This window comes from Hemitrygon akajei, chromosome 12 (assembly GCF_048418815.1).
Source record: "Hemitrygon akajei chromosome 12, sHemAka1.3, whole genome shotgun sequence".
NCBI classification, from domain to species: domain Eukaryota; kingdom Metazoa; phylum Chordata; class Chondrichthyes; order Myliobatiformes; family Dasyatidae; genus Hemitrygon; species Hemitrygon akajei.
This window is the reverse complement of record NC_133135.1, coordinates 89,462,611-89,478,202: the sequence shown is the minus strand read 5'-3', so window position 1 is coordinate 89,478,202 and position 15,592 is coordinate 89,462,611. Positions and strand designations below refer to the sequence as shown.

Sequence of the window (15,592 nt, the reverse complement as noted above, 5' to 3'; positions counted from 1 at the left end):
TTGTTGGACCATTCACATATTGATTTAACAAATCTTCCTGGATACACCTAACAAATTCTGCCCCATCTAAACCCCTTGCTTTAAGGAGGACCCAGCTTTTTATTAGGAAAGTTGAAATCCCCCATGACAACTACTAACTTACTTACTTCCACACGTTTCCTTAATCTGATGACATATCTGTCCCTCAATGACCCGGTGGCTATTGGGAGATCTGTAGTACAATCCTGGCAGTGTGACTGAACTCTTCCTATTTCTGTGCTCTCCATTATGACTCCCCTGAGTGCAGCTGTGATATTGTCCCTGATTAGAAGTGCAACTCCACCCCCCACCCCCCCCCCCTTTTACCTCCTCCTCTATATTTTCTAAATCTTCAAAAATCCGGTACATTAATCAACTATCCTGCCCCTCTCTCAACCCAAGTTTCAGTAATGGCTACAACGTTATAGTTCCATGTACTGATCCATGCTCCAAGTTCATCACTCTTACCCATAATACTCCTAGCATTAAAATATACAAAGTTTAAACTATCCAACCCATCATACTTGTTATTTTGATTTTGCCTTTTAATACTTTCCCTGACTTCTACATTCTGGTCCGATCCTACCCTTACTGACCTGGGGCTCCTGTTCCCAGCCAATGGCAAAACCAGTTTAAACTCCCAAGTAGCATCAGCAAACATCCTGGACAAGATATTAGTTATCCTCCAATTCAGGTTCCATCCATCCCTCTTGTACAGGTCACCTCTTCCCCAGAAAAGGTTCCAATGATCCAAGAACTTGAAATCCTGCTCCCTGCACCATCTCCTCAGCCACACATTCATCCATGCTGTCACCCCACTCCTAGCTGCACTAGCCCAAAAGAGAAATAGCAAGATAGTATTATTAGTTCATTTACTATTTAAAAATATGATCGTAGAGGGGAGAGGTTGTTCATAAAACATTGTGTGTGGGTTTTCAGGCTCCTGTACCGGATGGTGAGGAACCTTAATGATTGATGCTGCCTCTTGAAAATGACCTCAATGGTGGGCAGTAAGCTGGTTGAGTCTACAATGCTCGGCAGCCTTTTTCAATTCTGCACATTGGAGGCTCCATACCAGGTTGTGATGTAACCAATCAGAATGTTCTGCACCATGCACCTATAGAAATCTACTAGAGTACAACTGGAAAGGTTCCCCTCCCCTGCCCAGGTGGACAACATCTCCATGGAGTAGGATTGGCATCAAGAATCTTTCTACCAAGTCTCACAGAAACACCTGTTGGCATTAGTAAAAGACTAACAACCCTCCGTATCTCCCTGGCAAAGAAACGTTATGCCACGCTTCTCAGTGCCTATGCGCCAACTTTGCCATCTGAGAATGAGGCCAAGGATTGCTTTTATCAGACATTGGATGAAGCTCTTTGTTGGATCCCTAAGAATGATAAGATCCTTTTGCTTGGGGACTTCAACGCTAGGGTGGGACAGACCAACAGGATATGAAGTGAAGTGCTAGGTAGGCATGGTATTGGCAAGGTCAATGCAAATGTCATGAGGCTACTAACTCTTTGCTCTGAGCATAACCTTACCATAACCAACACCATCTTCCAGCAGAAGGCAAAATATAAGACCTCGTGGATGCACCCTCACTCTAAACATTGGCACATGATCAACTTCATCATTGTGAGATGTAGTGACATCAAGGATGTTCTCATCACCCGTGCTATGAGAGATGCAGAGTGCTGGACTGACCACCGTATGATTGTGGCCAAGCTCCATACGAAAGTGCATCACCCTTTGCGGCTGCAAAAACCCAATAAAAAGTGGCTAAATTGCAACCGCCTGAGAAGAAGCAAGAAGTGAGTTTCAATGCATCCTAGCTGAGAAAACAAGGGAGCTGGAACCTTGTCTGAGTTCAGAAAATACCATGGAACAACAGTGGACTTATATCAGCTCTGCGCTCTATGAGGAAGCAGCCCAATCCATCAGCCATAAGAGCAGATAACTCAGATACCATCCACAACTTGCTTAAGGACATGCACGAAGCACACCGGGCAGCATTAGATAACCCTTCATCCACCAGCATCAGGCAGCATTGGCAGACAGCTCGGAGGAAAGTGCAAAAGGCAACACGGGCTATACAAAATGAGTGGTGGACTGAAAAGGCACATGAAATCCAGTCCTTTGCCAATAATAGTAACATGCATAATTTTCACAATGCCGTCAAAACCACCTACAGCCCAATAAATTGATGCGTTTCTCCCCTGAAAACAGCAGATGGTCTAACACTTCTGAAGAATGAGAATACCATTCTGCTGAGGTGGGCTGAGCATTTTAACGCCCTGCTTAATCAGGATTCTGACGCAGACCCCACTGTCCTGGACGAAATGCCTGAACTTCCTCCTATCCACGACCTCAGTCTACCAACAACCTTCCAGGAGGTTCTATCAGCTGTCCATTCCCTTAAGAACAAGAAGTCCACTGGCACTGACAATATCCCTGCCGAGTTACTGAAGAACGGAGGGTACATGTGTATGTGCACCCTCTACCAGTACATCACCAAGGCCTGGACTGATGAGAACATCCCACAGCAATAGAGAAATGCAAACATTGTTGTCATTCATAAGAACAAGGGTGACAAGGCCATCTGCGGCAATAGTAGGGGCACGTCACTCCTTTCTGTTGCTGGATAGTTCTTGGCTATGGTGACGCTTCAGAGGCTCATCAGCAACATCACCGAGTCAATGCTGCCTGAATCGCAGTGTGGATTTAGGAAGAACAGGAACACGATTGACATGATCTTCACAGCCCAGCAGCTTTAGGAAAAGTGCCAGGAGCAACATCAGGACCTGTTTATGTCGACCTCTCCAAAGCATTCGACACTGAGCAAAGAGACCTTTGATGGGATGTCCTCCTCAGATTTGGCTGTCCCAATAAATTTGTTAACTTCCTCTGCCAGTTCCACAATGGGATGACTGCTTAATTGACCATCGGAGGACAAGAGTCCACACAGGGTTAAGGAAGGGGTGTGTGCTAGCGCCAGTGCTCTTTAACATCTTCCTCTTCTGTGTTACCGAGCTTCTCCACAACGTGATCGAAGACAGCAGCAGTGTGACAGTGGACATCAGATTAGATGGCAACCTCTTTGACATCAGGAGGCTCCATGCAACCACCAAACTCCGTAGAGAGTGAGTCCTGGAGCTGCAGTATGCAGTCGACTGTGCTCTTTTGGCCCATACTCTGCAGGATCTTCAGACTGTCCTTGTTGTGGCGGTGAGAGCGTACACAGGATGGGGCTGACTGTCAATACCACCAAAACAGAAGTGGTTTGCCAACGGAGTACCAGTGTCCCACCCACTCTACCTGCCTTCACTGTTGGTGATGAAAAGCTGTCAATAATGCCATCTTTCAAATATCTGGGGAGCATTCTCTCTGAGGATAGTGGCATTGACATCGACATCGAGAGCAGCATTAAACAGGCATCAGCTGCCTTTGGGAGACTCTGGCGTACAGTCTTTCAGAAAAGGAGCCTTCATCCCTCCACAAAGGTCGCCGTATACCAAGTGATCTATGTCACCACCCTCCTTTATGGCTGTGAAGCTTGGGTAACCTACAGCCGTCACATCAAGTCTTTGGAGTGCTTCCACATAAGCTGCCTTCAACAAATCCTTGGGAATTACCTGGCATGAGTAGGTCCCTCATACTGAAATACATGTAAAGACCAACTGCAGAAGTATTGAGGCCATGATCACCCAGAATCAGCTGCAGTGGCTGGGGCACGTGATAAAGATGCATGACACTCAGCTGGAGAACCGAAGAAGCACTATAAGGATCAGATGAAGAATGCTTTAAGGAAGTGTAAGATCAGACCTGAAGGCCTGGAGGATGTTGCTGCTGACCGTATCACTTGGAGACAGCTGTGTAGGGATGGGGTTCGTATTCTAGAGATGGAAAGAACAACCAGAAGACAGCAGAAGAGAACCAGGAGAAATGCAGCCATGGTTGCCATCACTACCACCACTACCACATATACATGTCCCACCTGCAATAGAGCTTGTGGGTCCAGGATAGGACGGTACAGTCATCAAAGATCTCAGTGCTAAAGGAGTGGATGTCGTCATCAGATTTCGATGGACAACCGAAGAAGATGACTAGAGTCTTTATTGACAATACCATATCGCCCCAAACTCCAAATGAAGAACAGCTGCTGGCATGCCTTCTTCATGAAGGCATCAATGTGTTGAGTCCAGGAGCGATTTTCTGAGAAATTGGTACCCAGGAACTTTGCTAATGGTGCAGAATAGAGACCAGCAGAGCAGTCGTTACTCTTACATTTCAGACCTATACAGAAACAGTGTCTTTTTTAAATAGCTACATGAAATTCAATGGAAATTTACACAAAATGTAAGCAGAATGCTTCAGTCAGTACTTGAACACAAAGACAAACAGAATGGGTAATCCATTAAACCTGAAGAACCTTGCATTCATTGAATCATTATTGACAGTGTGCCACAAATCCTGAATAGTACTGCTGCTTATTGCAGTAGAAAAGTGTCAGATACAGAGATGATGTACCTTCTTCCCAACAAATGTTCTATTAATGGTGTTGCAAATCTCCATACACATTGACTCAAATTAAAGATACATGTATCTACTTTTATTTTCAGCAACCTAAGGAATACTAGACCATCTATAATGTGATTTGTCAATGTCTTGGATCTCAGACTTACCCAATCATTTTATGCATGATATGCCCTCCCACAATTCCACCCCTCTGACTCTCAACACAGCAGCCCCTCAGGGCTATATAACTAAGTCCCCTCCTTTACTCCTTGTCTACCCATGACTGAGTCACCACCCACAGCTCCAATTACTAATTAAATTTGCTAATGACACTACACTGATTGACCTAATCCCAAACAATAACAAGGTGGCCTACAGGGAAGAAGTCATCTCTTTGACACAGTGGCGTCAAGAAAACAACCTTTCCCTCAATATCGCAAAAACAAAGGAGCTGGTTGTGGATTACAGGAGGAACGGAGACAAGCTAACAGCAATAGATCTGCGATTGAGAGGGAAGGTCCTCAGCATCCACATCACCGAGGACCTCACGTGGTCTGTACACACCAGCTGTGTGGTGTAAAAGGCACAACAGCACCTCTTCCACCTCAGATGGTTGAGGAAGTTTGGTATAGGCCCCCAAATCCTAAGAACTTTTTACGGGGCACAAATGAGAGCAATCTGACTGGTTGCATCACTGCCTGGTATGGGAATTGTACCTCCCTTAATCACAGGATTCTGCACTGTGGTGTGGATAGCCCAGTGCATCTGTAGTTGTGAACTTCCCATGATACAAGACATTTACAAAGACAGGTGTGAGAAAAGGGCCCGAAGGATCATTGGGGACCCAAATCACCCCAGCCACAATTTATTCCAGCTTCCACCATCAGGGAAACAGTACTGCAACATAAAAGCCAGGACCAACAGGCCATCAGACTGATTAACTCACGCTGATTTGAGTGTATTTATATGTTACATTGACTGTTCTATTTATTATAAGTTATAATAAAATACTATGATTGTACGTAAAGATTTTTACTCATTTATGTGAAGGATATAAGAAATAAAGTCAATTCAATTAAATGCAATGTGATTAAAAAAAAACAGGGAGTATAAGAGTTATTCTATGTTGATGAACATGATCAGGAGTTGATTTACTGATGATTTCAGAATTTTTCTTCCAATGAGATATTCACATCATACACTGTTATAAAAATTGCATGCAATCTACTCAATGATGTATAAATGCAGATCTTCAAGGAACAAAGAAAGAACACAGAGATTCTGTAGATGCTGGAAATACAGAGAAAATGCTAGAGAAACTCAGTAGGTCAGCTTGATCTGCCAACTGACAGTAGTCTTATCATCAAGCACAAGAGGCCATGGACCAACATGTTCAAATGGGAATCAGAAGTGGAATTAAAACAGTTAGCCACCAGGAACTCCTGCCTGTTGCAGATGGAGTGAAGGTACTCAACAAAGCAGTCAGTCCCTAATCTATGTCAGATGTCACCAATGCAGCTTAAGTGTTGTCTGGCCTGGAAGGACTGGTTATTGGCCCCGAACGGTGTTGAGGGAGGTGCTTGGGTAGGTGTTACACTTGTGCTGCTTGCAGGGATAATTGCGAGATAAATGCAGAGGGCTGAAAGGACAAGGGCTTCAAGGAGAGAGCAATCCCTGCAGAAATCGGAGAGTGGTGAGGGCGAGGAGGTAAAGATGTGTTTAGCAGTTGGTTCCCATTGAAGACTGGAGAGAATAATGTGCTGAATGCCGAGGCTCATGGGATGGTAGGTAAGGACAAGAGAAACTCTATCTCTGTTATGACAGTGGGAAGATGGAGAGAAGGAAGATGTTCAGAGTAGAACAGAGTGATCTAGGAATAATGGTGCATATTAATCTCATGTGGATAGGGTGGTGAAGAAAGCTTTTGGTATGCTGGCCTTTATAAATCAGAGCATTGAGTATAGGAAACACAAGGAAATCTGCAGATGCTGGAAATTCAAGCAACACACACAAAATGCTGGTGGAACGCAGCAGACCAGGCAGCATCTACAGGGAGAAGCACTGACGAAGGGTCTCGGCCCGAAATGTCGACAGTGCTTCTCCCGATAGATGCTGCCTGGCCCATTGAGTATAGGAGTTGGGATGTAATGTTAAAATTGTACAAGGCATTGGTGAGGCCAAATTTGGAGTACTGTGTACAGTTCCAGTCACCGAATTATAGGAAAGATGTCAACAAAATAGAGAGAGTACTGAGGAGATTTACTAGAATGTTACCTGGGTTTTCAGCACCTAAGTTACAGAGAAAGGTTGAACAAGTTAGGTCTTTATTCTTTGGAGCGTAGAAGGTTGAGGGGGGACTTGATAGAGGTATTTAAAATTATGAGGGGGATAGATAGATAGAGTTGACATGGATAGGCTTTTTTCATTGAGAGTAGGGGAGATTCAAACAAGAGGACATGAGTTGAGACTTAAGGGGCAAAAGTTTAGGGGTAACACAAGGGGGAACTTCTTTACTCAGAGAGTGGTAGCTGTGTGGAGCGAGCTTCCAGCAGAAGTGGTAGAGGCAGGTTCGATTTTGTCATTTTTAAAAAAATTGGATAGGTATATGGACTGGAAAGGAATGGAGGGTTATGGGCTGAGTGTAGGTAGGTGGGACTAGGTGAGAGTAAACATTCGGCACGGACTAGAAGGGCCGAGATGGCCTGTTTCCATGCTGTAATTGTTATATAGTTCAGGAAATATACGAGATGTGGGTCAAGGCAGAGTAAGACGAATTCTATTTTTTGATCTCAGATGTTCTGGAATGGAAAGAGTGAATACTGAAGACAGTACCCCTTGCAGAATTAGACTATGCAATGGTGAACCTGCAACATTCGCAGAGGTCAGGTTACTTTAAAAATATTCTCAGAAACATTAGCAATAAGGAGCATTGTTTCTGAATCATGTACGTCAAATCTCCTGATCAAATCTGTGCTCATCTTTTCAGCAGTTAAGAGTAGAATGCAGCATCTCTTACATGCCATTATGTGCATTCACACCGCATGCCCATGTGTGCCTCTGTTTTTGTTTTCTGTTTTCTCTTTCTCTCTCTATCCAGCTGAGCTGCTGTCAATCTCCATTTAGAGCACTGCTGGATCTGTCTTGTCTGGACTGCTCCAATCGAGATTTGGTGAGCCCAATTTATAGAATTTGGCATCTGGGAAACAGGGGGATAAAAAAAGAGAGAGCAGCTGGGGAGAGAGAATTGATAGTAAAAGAATCACGCTAGTTTCCACATTAACGAATTTGTAATCTTCATGCTCTGACCTGTGTTTTCATATTGTGGATTTTGGTTTTTGAATTACTCTCTTAGATTTGGTTGCCCTGAATCACTTCTGTAAATATTGTGAATATACTGCAAATAGGACCACCTATGACTGTCCCTTTTCCTGTCACAAACAACACACAACACTGAGGGAGAACTTGTTGTTACCGTAGATTCCGGACTACAGAGCGCACCTGATTAAAAGCCGCTGGCTCTAATTTTAGAAATAAAATCAATTTTTTAATTGTAAAGGCCGCATCGGATTTTAGGCCGCACCGGATTTTCGGCCGCAGGTGTCCCACGTTGTAATATGAGATATTTACACAGAAAGATATTACACGTGAGGATTTTTTTAACTTTTAATTAAATCCATATGGTAACAAAAACAAATACATATTGCAAATGCTTTTTTTCGAACCGTGCCCGTACGCGGCTACTTTTAAATATACATTGCGTATACTTCTTTACTGAACAACATTCCAATATCTCCTAACGACTGGTAAAAAAATATATATATTGCAGCCTACCAGGAAAAGTTTTTGATCACCTTTAACTTAAAAGCAGAGTTCGCTCAGATCCAAAGCCGCTCGCGTAATGCGCTCCCCCCCTCCTTTCCGTTTATCGCAAACCGGCATTTTCCCACAAGACACCGCGAAACCGGGTGTGACGTCATAGCATCCCGCGATGTAGTACAGAAAACAAATATAGTTTAAACTAAGTAGGCAGCACAATGCTTCGAGTGTTTTCCATGTTGATGAGGGTGAGTACAAATGACTGATTTACAATAATTTAATTGTGAAAGTGCGCTTGATTTATCGTACAATTTCGTTGGACCTCTGTGAACTACTCATCAATTTTATTGGTCTACTGTTATGAGGCAAAATGTTTACGAGGCGGCATGAAAAAAATCATGCATTAGCCGCTTCGGATTATTGGCCGCAAAGTTCAAAGCTGTTCAAAATGTGGGAAAAAAGTAGCGGCTTAAAATCCGGAATCTACGGTAAGTTGCTTCCCCGACACCCATTGACTAGAGCCAATAGGGGTACGTAACACATGCAAACTGCAAAACTGCAAGCAAATGCTAAAGCCAGTTCAGATAAAAAAACAATTGGAACCTCTGAAGTAATTGATCATATACAGACTTTTTAGCCCAGCTGGTAGCCACCTTGAATTTCACAGGACACCAGCTGGCTTCAGAGATGCGATTTACATTTTGGCTTTACATTTTGCTGATATTAAATGGTTACCTGATGTTTGAAACAAGCTACTGAATGAAGCAAGACAATGGAAGTTTGTTCTAGCAAATTGAAGCTCTATTTTGGTACGAGCAAAGGAGGTTTAACAAAACAACACCACGTCATTTTAATTACACAATACACCTGACTATAGAGGAAATCATTCCAAAATTTTGGGTTACAGTGAATTTTTTAGCATATTTTTCTTAAACTAATTTCAAATTGACAAGGCCCTCCTCATGAAGGGCAGCATGCAACAATTCCAATTCTCCTTAAAAAATTATAAGAAATAACACTGGACAGAATGAAATGCCAAAGATACACAGAAAATTATCTTCAGAAGATTTAACATTCTGAAGATCAGGGAGCATCTGTGGAAAGTGTCTCAACTCAAAGACCATTCATCTGGTGAAGGGACCTTGATCAGTTTCGCTTACCACAGATGCGGAGAGTTTACAGCATTTTTCATTTTTATTTCAGATTTTCAGCATCAACATTTTTTTTTTAAAGTATTTTCAAAAGTACAGTTTCACAGAATGCCAAAATCACTATCTGAGTTGAGGGGTTCCGACCACAACCTGCTCTGTTATGACCAGAATTATTATCTCCATGTAGATGCTCGACAGAATCTGTACCATATTGCCAAGGAGAATGGCGAAATAAAGAGGAATTTGCCTGCCTTTTGGGAGCTGGCTGATGGCATTGCCACAAGTATGTCACAGATGTATGCTGGTGTTCCCATCCCCTCACCATGCAAAAAAATGAGACTTCTGCAGGTGAATTCTGCATTGTGCTTGTGCATAGATGCATATGATGGTAAAATTGACTTGGGCCTTGATTTTGACATGCAAACAATTTGAAAGATGCCCATGTTTACAAAACTTACTCAAATAATTTACTGCACTGATGTACAATAGAGCCAACCATTTAGTTTTCACCACATACCAAATGTGTCATCTCCAAAGATGAAGTCCCAATCAGATGTAGGTCTTGGAGAGCTGGTCCTTGTATTTGAATAATGGACAGAACTCTCTAATCCACATCCCTTTCTTGAGTACATTTCTTTTAAAACCTTTTAACACACCCATATCTATTTATGTCAAAAAGATAAACTTCAGGTCACCAAATACAAATTCTCAACATAGAAGCTTGCAGGACAAATATCTAAATAAATTCGCCCAGATGATCTGGAATCAGGAATTAATGACAAATTCCAACATCGAGCTGTTCCTCATTACCAAATGCCTGAAAATCAATTTCAAACAATGAAGCTATTTCAGGGAGGAATTCAGTGTGCACAAAGAAGCACTGTGTTGCCAAAACCACTTAGCCAGGTTTTAGTATTGCTGCATAAATAGTATGAAATACACAGTGGTTCACCAGTTTCTTCAGGCTATTTATTCCACAAAAATAAAAAATGATGTCTGTTCACCATTACAATTGTTAACAACATGCTGCCCAATGTTCCTGTCTAGTTTGAAGTCCTTCATTCTCACAGACAGAAGTTGTCATGCTGTACAATGTGATCACAAATGCTTGCCATATGCACCATCATAAATTTGAGGCTTAATTTAAGCCTTGCCTTTCACCTTATCTTAGCGACCATAGCCCAGGTGCTGATATTTTCAGGCAATAGCAAACAATGTTCTTTTTGACCCTATTAATACGATCCAATAATCTGAAATAAAACACATCACGTTCAAGGAGGAAAGAGTAAAAAGGAAATGCTTCTATTAATTTTGCACATTTAATGACTTCAGGAAAATATTTTACAGTCAACTAAATACTTTCCAATCAGAAAATTTCTGTTAAAAAACAGCTAATGTCCATACAGGAGTCTGACCACATTTTTGCAATGTTTTGGGGGCTAAACATTGCACAGAATAACAATTAAGCTCCTTGTTTTCTTTAAATAATGCATAGTATTTTGTTGTAACACTGAGGATTCATGGATTACATCACAAACCTAAACAGATCACCATCTACTTTTCTAATACTGCATTGTTTAAATTTCAACTACATAATCAAGTTTCTGGAGACTGATAAAAATCAATTTTAATTTTCATATTCCCTCACTACTTTACATGGATTTATGGCAAACTCCCGCACAATGGCTTAACTAATTATCCATCTATCAATGAAACATACAACTGGAGAAAATGGAGGTCTTTCAGCTGACAGAAAACTGAAAGATCACTTCCTCACCGTTACTTATCTTTGTCACATATATTCCAGTGAAGCACAAGTCTTTAATGCTAATGAATTGAATAATCTTAATTCAAAAATATGAATGTGTCTAAAGGAATATATAAACCAGTGAATTATGCATCAAATAAAAATGTTATTGCTTTTTAAAGTTCACATCCCTGAATACAGAGGTAGAGAAAACAGTTCTTACAGACTAAACAGGAGACAACCAAAAGGTGGGCTTCTGGACTTCTGTGATCCAAGTCAAATATTAAAAGGCACATACACAAGACAGCAAGGACACCATTTTGTGCAAACCAAAACATTAGTACAAAAGGGTATTAGCTAAAATTGGAGAATGTTTCAAACTACTAAATAAACAATATACAAAATGATAGACAAAATAAGCATTTAGAATGATTTGAATGACAGGGATGACACCAAAAAAAATTATTTTCATGACCTGAAAGACACTGAGTGATGAAAATTATTTCTCAGTCTCAAATAGATGAACAGGATTGGACAAGTTTACTCTCTCATCTGTATTGAGAATATTCAATCGAAAACTAGACCCAAGTGATGACTCAACTGTACAATTTCCAGGGCTGTAACATGATCTGAAACCATTCTAATGCAACATATTTGCAACATGAACACTCAAGCTTAGTTATCAGCTAGCATTGCCAATTTACATTACAGTATTTGAAAACTAGCAACAGCACTGATTTAGGAGATGTCTCTGTTCATCAACAGTTTTTACCCTTATTGCCTATTCACCACACTGTGAAGCATTAATTTTCCAGATCCTTGCTCAAACTCAAAATCCATCACTTCATACTTAGGAAATAATCAATCTGAATTTATCAAACTCATTGACACAGATGTTAATACCTTGAACCAACATATCTACTTGTCTTAACTGAGCCGACACGTTCAAATAACATAAAGTAAAAATAATAGGAATTTTATTTACTGAGTTTTGTGTTGCTTAAGTTAATGTAATTGTATTTATCATGACTCCAATTATACAAAATCTGAGGCGACTGAATCTCCACTTCTCTTCAAAAGTCCAATTTTCCACTCCTGACATCAAATCTGTGGGAGTCCTTGAAGCTTTCAGTACTGCATCAAGTTGAAATGCTCAACAGAACGTTTTAAATACTAACAATTGATTCTTTCAATGTTCTAATAGTCTAATTTTAGTATCTCCATTGAGTTACCCATCTTTGGCTAATCGAATATCATCAACTAAATTCCACGAATGGCTTTTTTTTCTGCTATTGCCCATAGGACCAATTCATTCAGAAACAACAAATAATATGGAAAAGATAAATATTATCACGGTTTGGTTTTGCTATGGTTGTCAGAGCAACAAAGAGAAAGCATGTACTTATCCTCACAACAAAAACATAAGACTTACCCTCCGAAATGATATCAGATAAAATGTATCCCCTCTTCTACGGATGGCTTCAAAGAAGCTTGGATAATGTCTGTCTGGCACATAATAAACTTGCAATTCATTCCCTGAGTTTCTGTCAAGGTGAGAAGTATGGGTTAAAACATGAGAAACATGAGGCAATACTGCTGAAAGTATTATCTAAAAGGAAAAAAATATATAAGACCATAAGACACAGGAGAATTAGGCCATTCAGCACATCAAGTCTGCTCCACCATTCCATCATGGCTGATTTATTATCCCTCTCAATTCTATTCTCCTACCTTTGCCCCGTAACCCCCAACACCCTGACTAATCAAAAACCTATCAACTTCCACGTTAAATATACTCAATGACTTGGCCTTCGCAGAATTTATTGTGGCAATAAATCCTATAAATCTGTCCAGGTCCCTCTGCAGTCTCCCTGCCTATTCAGCTATTTTCGTATCTTCTGCAAATTTGGCCACAAAGCCATCAGTTCAGACATCTAAATCTTTGATACATAACATGAAAAGAAGCAGTCCCAACCTCGAACCTTGCACAACACCACTAGTCACTGGCAGCCAACCAGGAAGTCCCCCTTTGGTCCCAGTACTTGCCTCCTGCTAGTCAGCCAATCTTCTATTTGTGCTAGTATCTTTCCTATAATATCAAGGGTCTTATCTTGTTAAGCAGCCTCATGTGCAGCATTTTGTCAAAGCCCTTCTGAAATCCAAATAAACAACATCCACTAACTGTCCTGTGTCTGCCCTGCCTATTATTTCCTCAAAGAATTCTAACAGATTTGTCAGGCAAGATTTCCCCTTAAAGAAACCATGTTGATTTCGGCCTACTTTATCTTGTACTTCCAAGTACCTGAACCCTCTTCCTTCATAATCAATTCCAATATCTTTCCCAACCACTGAACTCAGGCTAATTGGCCTATAACTTACTTTCTTATGTCTCCATCCCTTCTTAAAGAATGGATTGACATTTGCAATTTTCTAGTTCTCTGGAACTATTTAAGAGTCTACTGATTCTTGAAAGATCACTGCTAATGCCTCCACAATCTCTTAGGCTACCTCTTTTAGAACCCTAAAGTGTAATACATCTGGTCCAGATAACTTATTTACCCTTCAGACCTTTCAGGTTCCCAAGCATCTTCCCCTTAGTAATAGCAAATACACACATTTCTGCCCCAACACTCAAATTTCTGGCATACTGTCAGTACCTTCCATAGTGATGACAGATGAAAAATACTTATTAAGTTTGTCCACCATTTTTTGGCCCCCATTACTACCTCTCTAGCAGTCAAATACCCACTCTCACCTGTCCTTTACTCTTTACACGTTGAAAACATTCTTTTGATATCCTCTTTTATATTATTAGCTTGTTTATCTTCATATTTCATCACCTCTTTCATGGTTTTTTCAGTTGCCTTCTGCTGGTTTTCAAACGCTTCCTAATCTAACTTCACACTAATTTTTGCGATATTATATGCCCCGTCTTTAGCTTTTATGCTATCTTTGATTTTCTTCGTCAGCCACGATTGCCTCATCCGCCCTTTAGAACACTCATTTTGTTTTTGGGATATATCTTTCCTGCGTCTGTCGTTATCCCTGCTAGTGTCCCTTTCCAATCAACTTTGGCCAGCCCTTCCCTCATGCTTCTGTAATTCCCTTGACTCCACTGTAATAGTGATACACCTGACCTATCTTCACCCTCTCAAATAGCATTGTGAATTCTTTCATATTACGATCACTGCTTCCTAAGGGTTCCTTTACCTTAAGCTCTGTAATCAAAACTAGTCATAAAGAAGAAAATCAATTAATCAATCTCTGAACGTTCGCAAAGAAATGCTAACTTGGAAATGAAAATATTGGTTTAAGAAGGAAGATGATTGATGATTGAGTGCTTTAACAAAATTTGTTCCAATTAAATTGCTTCAACACATTTTAGATTTCTGAATGGCTCATTGGCCATTGAAATCAGAGAGTGGTAGTGGAGGATTACTTCTCTGAGTGGAGGACTGTGACTAGTGGTGTGCCACAGGGATCAGTGCTGGGTCCACTGTTATTTATCATCTATATCAATGATCTGGATGATAATGTGGTAAATTGGATGAGCAAATTTGCTGATGATACAAAGATTGGAGGTGTAGTGGACACTGAGGAAGGTTTTCAAAGCTTTCAGAGGAATCTGGACCAGCTGGAAAAATGGGCTGAAAAATGGCAGATGGAGTTTAATACAGACAAGTGTGAGGTATTGCACTTTGGAAGGACAAACCAAGGTAGAACATACAAGGTTAATGGTAGGACACTGAAGAGTGCAGTAGAACAAAGGGATCTGTGAATACAGATACAAAATTCCCTAAAAGTGGCGTCACAGGTAGATAGGGTCGTAAAGATAGCTTTTGGTACATTGGCCTTTATAAATCAAAGTATTGAGTATAAGAGTTGGAATGTTATGGTGAGGTTATCGGTGTTATGTTATGTTATGTTAAGGCATCGGTGAGGCCAAATTTGGAGTATCATGTACAGCTTCGGTCACCGAATTACAGGAAGGATATTAATAAGGTTGAAAGAATGCAGAGAAGGTTTACAAGGATGTTACCGGGACTTGAGAAACTGAGTTACAGAGAAAGGTTGAATAGGTTAGGACTTTATTCCCTGGAGCGTAGAAGAATGAGGGGAGACTTGATAGAGGTACATAAAATTATGATGGATATAGATAGAGTGAATGCAAGCAGGCTTTTTCCACTGAGGCTAGGGGAGAAAAAAACCAGAGGACATACATTAAGGGTGAAGGGGGAAAAGTTTAAAGGGAACATTGGGGGGGGCTTCTTCACACAGAGTGGTGGGAGTGTGGAATGAGCTGCCAGATGAAGTGGTAAATGCGGGCTCACTTTTAACATTT

General features: G+C 40.9%; 1 protein-coding gene across 3 annotated transcripts in view; it reads right to left on the bottom strand.

Annotated features, from left to right (window-relative positions):
• atf6 (activating transcription factor 6) overlaps positions 1-15,592 on the bottom strand; it is a 377,097-nt gene that overhangs the window by 171,870 nt on the left and 189,635 nt on the right. For 2 of the 3 annotated variants that reach the window (XM_073063649.1, XM_073063650.1), the window contains exon 14: positions 12,683-12,794. The exons of the other annotated variant lie outside the window; for it this stretch is intronic. In XM_073063649.1, the coding sequence (XP_072919750.1) occupies positions 12,683-12,794 (112 nt within the window). The remainder of the gene's footprint in view (positions 1-12,682; positions 12,795-15,592) is intronic. 3 annotated transcript variants of the gene reach the window in all.